We start from the raw sequence: 10563 nt of genomic DNA, 5'->3' as shown, positions 1-10563 counted from the left end.
CTACTGCTACTACTACTACTACTACTACTGCTACTGCTACTGCTACCGCTACTGCTACTTTACTACTACTACTACTACTACTACTACTACTACTACTACTACTATACTACTGCTACTGCTACTGCTACTACTACTACTACTACTACTGCTACCGCTACTACTACTGCTACTACTACTACTACTACTACTACTACTACTACTACTACTATACTACTACTACTACTACTACTGCTACTATACTACTACTACTACTACTGCTACTACTACTACTACTACTACTACTACTACTACTACTACTACTACTACTACTACTACTACTACTACTGCTACTATACTATACTACTACTACTACTGCTTCTATACTACTACTACTACTACTACTACTACTACTACTGCTACTACTATACTACTACTGCTACTGCTACTGCTACTATACTACTACTGCTACTGCTACTGCTACTGCTACTATACTACTACTACTACTACTACTACTACTACTACTACTACTGCTACTGCTACTACTACTACTACTATACTACTATACTACTACTAGTACTACTATAATACTACTATACTACTACTACTACTACTACTACTACTATACTACTACTACTACTACTACTACTACTACTACTACTACTGCTACTGCTACTATACTACTACTACTACTACTACCGCTACTACTACCGCTACTACTGCTACTGCTACTGCTACTGCTACTGCTACTGCTACTATACTACTACTGCTACTGCTACTGCTACTATACTACTACTACTACTACTACTACTGCTACTGCTACTACTACTACTACTATACTACTATACTACTACTAGTACTACTATACTACTACTACTACTACTACTACTACTACTACTACTACTATACTACTACTACTACTGCTACTACTGCTACTGCTACTGCTACTATACTACTACTACTACTACTACCGCTACTACTACCGCTACTACTGCTACTGCTACTGCTACTGCTACTGCTACTGCTACTGCTACTACTACTATAATACTACTACTAGTAGTACTACTATAATACTACTACTACTACTACTACTACTATACTACTACTACTACTACTACTACTGCTACTGCTACTGCTACTATACTACTACTACTACTACTACCGCTACTACTACCGCTACTACTGCTACTGCTACTGCTACTGCTACTGCTACTGCTACTGCTACTATACTACTACTGCTACTGCTACTGCTACTGCTACTTCTACTGCTACTGCTACTGCTACTACTACTACTACTATAATACTACTACTACTAGTACTACTATAATACTACTATACTACTAATGTACTACTAATGTACTACTACTATCAGTCTGACTCAGAGGCGACCTGAAGGAGGGTTCTTCAGTACTACCTTGACAAACCTCTCTTCACCTTCTTCTCAAAACTAAAGAAGACGAAGTTCAGATGAGAGGCACAGCTGAGAAGGAGGTGAGGTGAGGAGGAGGTGAGGAATCACAGAAACATTAATTGAGATGAATCCAAGATGATTGCATGTGCTTCCAGATCGAGGGTGAGAAGGCGGAGGTAGGTGAGCGTCGTCGGGAGGCGGAGGGGGAGAGGGCTTCGGCCAGGGAGGAGATGGGGAGGCTGCAGCAGGAGCTCCAGGACCTGACTGCTGACAGACGGGCCCTGGAGACCTCCTATAGCCTCCTGCAGGAAAACAACCAGAGACTGGAGGCTGAACTGGCACTGCTGCGGAGGGAGAACAACCAAATCCTGGAACAGCATGCACAGGTCAGGCTCAGACCTCCTTTTGGTCCTCCCTCCCTCCTTCCCTCCCTCCCCCCCTCCCTCCCTCCCTCCCTCCTCCCTCCCTCCCTCCCTCCCTTCCTTCCTTCCTTCCTTCCTTCCTTCCTTCCTTCCTTCCTTCCTTCCTTCCTTCCTTCCTTCCTCTCTCCCTACATCTCTCCCTACCTGCCAACCTTCCTTCCTTCCTTCCTTCCTTCCTTCCTTCCTTCCTTCCTTCCTTCCTTCCTTCCTTCCTTCCTTCCTTCCTTCCTTCCTTCCTTCCTTCCTCCCTCCCTCCCTCCCTCCCTCCCTCCCTCCTCCCTCCCTCCCTCCCTCCCTCCCTTCCTTCCTTCCTTCCTTCCTTCTTTCCTTCCTTCCTTCCTTCCTTCCTTCCTTCCTTCCTTCCTTCCTTCCTTCCTCTCTCCCTACCTCTCTCTCTCCCTCCCTCCCTCCCTCCCTCCTCTTCCTCCCCCTCCTCCTTCCTCCCCCCATTCTCCTCCACCTAAGGGAGTCACGCCACTAGTGATTCACAGCTTTGAGCAGCTTTATGGGTCTCGTTGTCACATTAAAACGCAATAGGAGATATTGGATCCATCTGCCTTGGTACTCAACACCTTCTCTCTCTGATGGGATGTGAGTCTTGGCTCTGCTATGTGTTTTATGAGGAACATGGGAGAAGGGAGGCAGGGGATCCTCGTGTACGCATGTGAGCTGGAAAGGATAAATAGATATTACAGACATGTAATATCGCAGCAGAAGAACCAATAAATTAGCGCCTGTACGGCTGTACTCCCTCCCTCCCTCCTTCCCTCTTAATCCCGATCCCAGATCTCTCCTGTGCCGTTTCCTCTCAGAAACAATAGAAATTACATTTACATTTTACAGACGCTCCTATCCAGAGCGACTTACAGTTAGTGAGTGCATACATTTTTCATACTGGCCCCCCCCGTGGGAAACGAACCCACAACCCTGGCGTTGCAAGCGCCACACTCTACCAACTGAGCTACAGGGGGAGACAATCGTTCCATTAGTGTTTTATTATCTGTCCTATGGAACAGTGGAACTCTGTGTTGAGAGAGAGAATTTTCACGATTCTAAACATTCTATCTGGACAAATCCCTTCCAAACATTTTCAGATAACTTATCTGTGAAAGTAAATTAGCCGTGTATAAAACAAGCTTAGCTATGGCACACCATCTCTTTCTGCTTGTGGTTTTTAGCTCTTTTTCGGAGCAATTCACACTCCTAATATTGGTCTAATGCTTCTCCGTATTTAACTAATGAGAGGCTATAAGATAATATTTTAGTTAGTTCATTTCCAAAAACAAAATGACAATCATTATTGGTGTTCAAACAGTGCTATTGTACTGAACTATTAGATGTGAGTGGGGGTTAGTTAGAGTGAGTCAGCGTGTATAACTGCAGGATGTGTGATGTGTCCCAAATGGCCCCTTATTAGTGCTGAACGATTAACCAACATTTTGGTGGGGGGGTTTGGTTATTAAACAACTACTGACCGACGTCGGTTCAATTACTTGAATTCCATTTAGTTTGTTTGTTTTGTGAGCCCAATGCGACGTTTCTCTAGAGAGAAATCAAATCATTCATAAGAAAAATCGGAAGAAATCAAGTCAAGACTCTGTACCGGTACCCCTGTATATACAGTGGGGGAAAAAAGTATTTAGTCAGCCACCAATTGTGCAAGTTCTCCCACTTAAAAAGATGAGAGAGGCCTGTAATTTTCATCATAGGTACACGTCAACTATGACAGACAAATTGACAAAAAAAATCCAGAAAATCACATTGTAGGATTTTACTTATATTCCACCATAATTTGCAAATAAATTCATTAAAAATCCTACAATGTGATTTTCTGGATTTTTTTTGTCAATTTGTCTGTCATAGTTGACGTGTACCTATGATGAAAATTACAGGCCTCTCATCTTTTTAAGTGGGAGAACTTGCACAATTGGTGGCTGACTAAATACTCCCCCCACTGTAGCCTCCCTACTGTTATTTTATTTTACTGCTGCTCTTTCATTATTTTTATTTTTTAGTTATCTATTTTTTACTTAACACTTATTTTTTCTTAAAACTGCATTGTTGGTTAAGGGCTTGTCAGTAAGCATTTCACTGTAAGGTCTACACCTGTTGTATTCGGCGCATGTGACAAATAAACATTTGATTTGATTTGTACACGACACAACAAGGAGGGACAGTTTGTGAAAGTATACCTCATCTACTTTGAAGAACTAGTATAATGATTTAGTCAGACAGCTCTCCAGGGATCTCTAGTTAGGATAGCTAAATAAGATGACTAAAGACAGTACAGTAAAAGGAAGGGAAAGGAAGGTAAAGGGGGATACCTAGTCAGTATCAACTGAATGAATTCAACTGAAATGTATCTTCCGCATTTAACCCAATCCCTCTGAATCAGTATGGGGAGCACATAACGTTAGTTGGTCTGGCTGGCTGACTGCTACTGCCTGAGCAGAGATGAGATTATTACTTTAAGGAATTAAAAAATAATAAAGTCATCAAATAAAACAAATCCATATTTTTTAATGTCACAGTAATTTCTTGTTTTTCTATTGTCTACCCAATGTGGAATATTTTCAGTGTTTTGGCAGTTGAATGTTCACTATTTTTGGCTTTGGAATTTCCATTAAAAAGCTCTAAAGTCATTGTAACGTCATTATTCCAGATTACATTTCATGTTTAAAAAATACTAAACCGAAATCCAAAACTTGATTATTTTTGTAATAATCGAACCGAAACCGAACCGACCTCATTGAGCACTAATCGCTCAGCACTACCCCTTATTCCCTATGTAGTGCACTACTTTAGCTCCGGTCAAAAGTTGTGCACTATCTAGGGAATAGGGTGCCATTCTCTGGTCTAAAGTAGTGCACTATATAGGGAATAGGGTGCCATTCTCTGGTCTAAAGTAGTGCACTATATAGGGAATAGGGTGCCATTCTCTGAGTCTAAAAGTAGTGCACTATAGGGAATAGGTGCCATTCTCTGGTCTAAAGTAGTGCACTATATAGGGAATAGGGTGCCATTCTCTGGTCTAAAGTAGTGCACTATATAGGGAATAGGGTGCCATTCTCTGGTCTAAAGTAGTGCACTACATAGGGAATTTGAGACATAGTATGTCAGGAAATGGCCTTTTCCACTCAGCAGGGAAAGCTCTGGAATTACAGGGTAATATTATGATATCCTGCATTGTGAGCGGTTATAGTAAACTACCATGGTACGTCCCAAACAGCACCCTGTTCCCTAGTGCACTACTTTTGACCAGGGTCCATAGGGCTCTGGTCAAAAGTAGTGCACTACGTAGGGAATATGAAGGTAATGCGGGGGGGCATTTGGGACCTAGCCCATTACTTTTTCCCCTGGAGCCTCAACCTAAACTTAACTCTCTGATTGACGTGCAATATCCCGTTTTTTTTTTTTTTTTTATGTTACTGCATGATATAGGATTACCATACGGTGAATAACAGTTTAGATATCGTGAACGTTTGACCCTAGCCTCGTCGAGAACCAGGCTTTCCTAATCGGTAAGCCTGGTGAAGTCTATGGCCCGAAAAATAGCTAAAAAGGGGGGGGCAGGTTGGCATTTATTGTCATGAATCTTGTCCCGGAGGCAGCTCTGCAGAGTGGTCACTAGCTAGCACAGCCACAAAGTCATAAGATCAGATTTGAAACCTAACCTTAACCACACTGCTAACTCATTTTTAAGATATAGCCAATTTTGCAGCTGGCCCATCTAGTGGAAATCGCTCAGTTCTGCCTCCATGGCAACTTACATGACAATCAACTTCAACCTGTAAAAAGTGGTGGAAACACGGGTGTAAATGAGTGTGACGCCTCGCAACATCTTTAAACCAATCAAATGCCTTTCTTGGGCGGAGCTTAGCTGTCTAAACTGAACTCCGCGATTTACGATGGAGTTGAGCGGCGACTAGTGTGGGCGGAATGGAGCAGAACAATCTCGGGTGTAATTTCATGTCACGTCGAAGCTCAAGTTCACCCACACTAGTCGCCGCTCAACTCGTAAAATCATTGAGTTTAATCGTCTAGGTGGAGCTTAACACGCAGCACCAGTCAAACACAATCAAAACACGTCAAACCAATCAAATGCTTTGCTTGGGCGGAGCTCAACACGCATTACTCCTTCACGTGGGGGGAAGGTTCTGGAAATGTGACGGCTTTTACTCCTTCACGTGGGGGGAAGGTTCTGGAAATGTGACGGCTTTTACTCCTTCACGTGGGGGGAAGGTTCTGGAAATGTGACGGCTTTTACTCCTTCACGTGGGGGGAAGGTTCTGGAAATGTGACGGCTTTTACTCCTTCACGTGGGGGGAAGGTTCTGGAAATGTGACGGCTTTTACTCCTTCACGTGGGGGGAAGGTTCTGGAAATGTGACGGCTTTTACTCCTTCACGTGGGGGGAAGGTTCTGGAAATGTGACGGCTTTTACTCCTTCACGTGGGGGGAAGGTTCTGGAAATGTGACGGCTTTTACTCCTTCACGTGGGGGGAAGGTTCTGGAAATGTGACGTATTTTACTCCTTCACGTGGGGGGGAAGGTTCTGGAAATGTGGCGGCTTTTACTCCTTCACGTGGGGGAAGGTTCTGGAAATGTGACGGCTTTTACTCCTTCACGTGGGGGGAAGGTTCTGGAAATGTGACGGCTTTTACTCCTTCACGTGGGGGGAAGGTTCTGGAAATGTGACGGCTTTTACTCCTTCACGTGGGGGAAGGTTCTGGAAATGTGACGGCTTTTACTCCTTCACGTGGGGGGAAGGTTCTGGAAATGTGACGGCTTTTAATCCTTCACGTGGGGGGAAGGTTCTGGAAATGTGACGGCTTTTACTCCTTCACGTGGGGGAAGGTTCTGGAAATGTGACGGCTTTTACTCCTTCACGTGGGGGGAAGGTTCTGGAAATGTGACGGCTTTTACTCCTTCACGTGGGGGGAAGGTTCTGGAAATGTGACGGCTTTTACTCCTTCACGTGGGGGGAAGGTTCTGGAAATGTGACGGCTTTTACTCCTTCACGTGGGGGAAGGTTCTGGAAATGTGACGGCTTTTACTCCTTCACGTGGGGGGGAAGGTTCTGGAAATGTGACGGCTTTTACTCCTTCACGTGGGGAAGGTTCTGGAAATGCCGGCTTTTACTCCTTCACGTGGGGGAAGGTTCTGGAAATGTGACGGCTTTTACTCCTTCACGTGGGGGAAGGTTCTGGAAATGTGACGGCTTTTACTCCTTCACGTGGGGGGGAAGGTTCTGGAAATGTGACGGCTTTTACTCCTTCACGTGGGGGGAAGGTTCTGGAAATGTGACGGCTTTTACTCCTTCACGTGGGGGAAGGTTCTGGAAATGTGACGGCTTTTACTCCTTCACGTGGGGGAAGGTTCTGGAAATGTGACGGCTTTACTCCTTCACGTGGGGGGAAGGTTCTGGAAATGTGACGGCTTTACTCCTTCACGTGGGGGGAAGGTTCTGGAAATGTGACGGCTTTTACTCCTTCACGTGGGGGGAAGGTTCTGGAAATGTGACGGCTTTTACTCCTTCACGTGGGGGGAAGGTTCTGGAAATGTGACGGCTTTTACTCCTTCACGTGGGGGGAAGGTTCTGGAAATGTGACGGCTTTTACTCCTTCACGTGGGGGGAAGGTTCTGGAAATGCGACGGCTTCGCGACACTTGTTTGACCCTAAAGTGTACGAACCCAGAGAAGATACGATACCACGTTATCGTAGAACATTGAAAACATATCTCTTACTGTATCTCATACTACAAATTATATATATATATATACAGTGGGGGAAAAAAGTATTTAGTCAGCCACCAATTGTGCAAGTTCTCCCACTTAAAAAGATGAGAGAGGCCTGTAATTTTCATCATAGGTACAAGTCAACTATGACAGACAGAATGTGGGAAAAAAATCCAGAAAATCACATTGTAGAATTTTTAATGAATTTATTTGCAAATTATGGTGGAAAATAAGTATTTGGTCAATAACAAAAGTTTCTCAATACTTTGTTATATACCCTTTGTTGGCAATGACACAGGTCAAACGTTTTCTGTAAGTCTTCACAAGGTTTTCACACACTGTTGCTGGAATTTTGGCCCATTCCTCCATGCAGATCTCCTCTAGAGCAGTGATGTTTTGGGGCTGTCGCTGGGCAACACAGACTTTCAACTCCCTCCAAAGATTTTCTATGGGGTTGAGATCTGGAGACTGGCTAGGCCACTCTAGGACCTTGAAATGCTTCTTACGAAGCCACTCCTTCGTTGCCCGGGCGGTGTGTTTGGGATCATTGTCATGCTGAAAGACCCAGCCACGTTTCATCTTCAATGCCCTTGCTGATGGAAGGAGGTTTTCACTGAAAATCTCACGATACATGGCCCCATTCATTCTTTCCTTTACACGGATCAGTCGCCCTGGTCCCTTTGCAGAAAAACAGCCCCAAAGCATGATGTTTCCACCCCCATGCTTCACAGTAGGTATGGTGTTCTTTGGATGCAACTCAGCATTCTTTGTCCTCCAAACACGACGAGTTGAGTTTTTACCAAAAAAGTTATATTTTGGTTTCATCTGACCATATGACATTCTCCCAATCCTCTTCTGGATCATCCAAATGCACTCTAGCAAACTTCAGACGGGCCTGGACATGTACTGGCTTAAGCAGGGGGACACGTCTGGCACTGCAGGATTTGAGTCCCTGGCGGCGTAGTGTGATACTGATGGTAGGCTTTGTTACTTTGGTCCCAGCTCTCTGCAGGTCATTCACTAGGTCCCCCCGTGTGTGGTTCTGGGATTTTTGCTCACCGTTCTTGTGATCATTTTGACCCCACGGGGTGAGATCTTGCGTGGAGCCCCAGATCGAGGGAGATTATCAGTGGTCTTGTATGTCTTCCAATTCCTAATAATTGCTCCCACAGTTGATTTCTTCAAACCAAGCTGCTTACCTATTGCAGATTCAGTCTTCCCAGCCTGGTGCAGGTCTACAATTTTGTTTCTGGTGTCCTTTGACAGCTCTTTGGTCTTGGCCATAGTGGAGTTTGGAGTGTGACTGTTTGAGGTTGTGGACAGGTGTCTTTTATACTGATAACAAGTTCAAACAGGTGCCATTAATACAGGTAACGAGTGGAGGACAGAGGAGCCTCTTAAAGAAGAAGTTACAGGTCTGTGAGAGCCAGAAATCTTGCTTGTTTGTAGGTGACCAAATACTTATTTTCCACCATAATTTGCAAATAAATTCATTAAAAATCCTACAATGTGATTTTCAGATTTTCAATATATATAGATATCTTAGTCATTAATACTTTATTACCACCACAATAACTTTGGGACATTGTTACCATGACTGTGTAAATCGATGAGAGTGTGTTCATCCCAAGGTCAGCGGTCTGGGATGTGTATCTGTGTCAGTTAGCAGGTCTGGGATGTGTATCTGTGTCAGTTAGCAGGTCTGGGATGTGCATATGTGTCAGTTAGCAGGTCTGGGATGTGTATCTGTGTCAGTTAGCAGGTCTGGGATGTGTATCTGTGTCAGTTAGCAGGTCTAGGATGTGTATCTGTGTCAGTTAGCAGGTCTGGGATGTGTATCTGTGTCAGTTAGCAGGTCTGGGATGTGTATCTGTGTCAGTTAGCAGGTCTGAGATGTGTATCTGTGTCAGTTAGCAGGTCTGGGATGTGTATCTGTGTCAGTTAGCAGGTCCCTGTCATAGCAGCGGTCTGTGATTGGTTGTTGTGATGTCCTATGATGTGTTCCTGTGTGCCTTCCCAGGTCAAAGAGCAGGTCCACTCCCTGTCCGACCAACTGACCTCCAGCAGTAGAGAGCTGGACAGCCAGGCTGTGGCCCTACAGAGGGCCCACCGTGACCGAGAGGATCTGGCCAAGGACAAGGCCAGTCTGGGGGTCCAGCTGACTGCTGCTGACCGCAGGGCCTGGGGCCTGGCACAGGAGCTGGCCATTCTCAGGTAGGGCAGTGTGTGTTCGGGTTTGGGTTGGAGAAGGGTGGTGGGGGGGTTATGTGTGTCTGTTTATTGTACAGTAAGAACAGTACCGTAGCGTGTAACAAGACGTTTCAGGTTGGGTTTTATTGACAGAGTATACCAACCATGGTTCATTGGACTTTACTGCTTCAGCCACATATAGGGTTTCAATGGTCCTATGTTCAGAGCCCTAACCAATTTACCACACTGTGTGTGTGTGTGTGTGTGTGTGTGCGTGCGTGTATGTGCACGTGTGTTTTATTGTACTGCAGTAGTAGATGAAAAATGAACCTCCTCTCTCTCTCTCTCTCTCTCTCTCTCTCTCTCTCTCTCTCTCTCTCTCTCTCTCTCTCTCTCTCTCTCTCTCTCTCTCTCTCTCTCTCTCTCTCTCTCTCTCTCTCTCTCTCTCTCTCTCTCTCTCTCTCTCTCTCTCTCTCTCTCTCTCTCTCTCTCTCTCTCTCTCTCAATTCAATTTCAATTCAATTTTCAATTCAAGGGCTTTATTGGCATGGGAAACGTATGTTAACATTGCCAAAGCAAGTGAAGTAGATAGTAAACAAAAGTGAAATAAACAATAAATATTAACAGTAAACATTACACTCAGAAGTTTCAAAAGAATAAAGTGTCACAGTTCCCTCAGCCAGAACCCAAAAGCAGACCAGGACAAGGAGAGTTGAACGAAAGTGAGGGTTTATTCGGATACAAACAAAAGGTGCAGAATATTCCAGGGATAGAGCGGGCGGCGTGGATGAGTAGTTGGGGGTGCAGTGCAAGGTCCAGTGATGGC

The 10563-nt window shown here is 44.7% G+C and overlaps 1 protein-coding gene across 1 annotated transcript in view; it reads left to right on the top strand.

The window, feature by feature from the left end:
• Nucleotides 1-10563, top strand: part of crocc2 (ciliary rootlet coiled-coil, rootletin family member 2) — an 83750-nt gene that overhangs the window by 1882 nt on the left and 71305 nt on the right. Inside the window, exons 3-4 of the mRNA XM_041845405.2 lie at nucleotides 1543-1773; nucleotides 9568-9761. Coding sequence (XP_041701339.2) covers nucleotides 1543-1773; nucleotides 9568-9761 — 425 coding nt within the window. The remainder of the gene's footprint in view (nucleotides 1-1542; nucleotides 1774-9567; nucleotides 9762-10563) is intronic.

The sequence above is a fragment of the Coregonus clupeaformis genome, chromosome 11 (assembly GCF_020615455.1).
Source record: "Coregonus clupeaformis isolate EN_2021a chromosome 11, ASM2061545v1, whole genome shotgun sequence".
Classification (NCBI taxonomy): Eukaryota; Metazoa; Chordata; class Actinopteri; order Salmoniformes; family Salmonidae; genus Coregonus; species Coregonus clupeaformis.
This window is presented reverse-complemented; position numbering and strand designations above follow the sequence as displayed.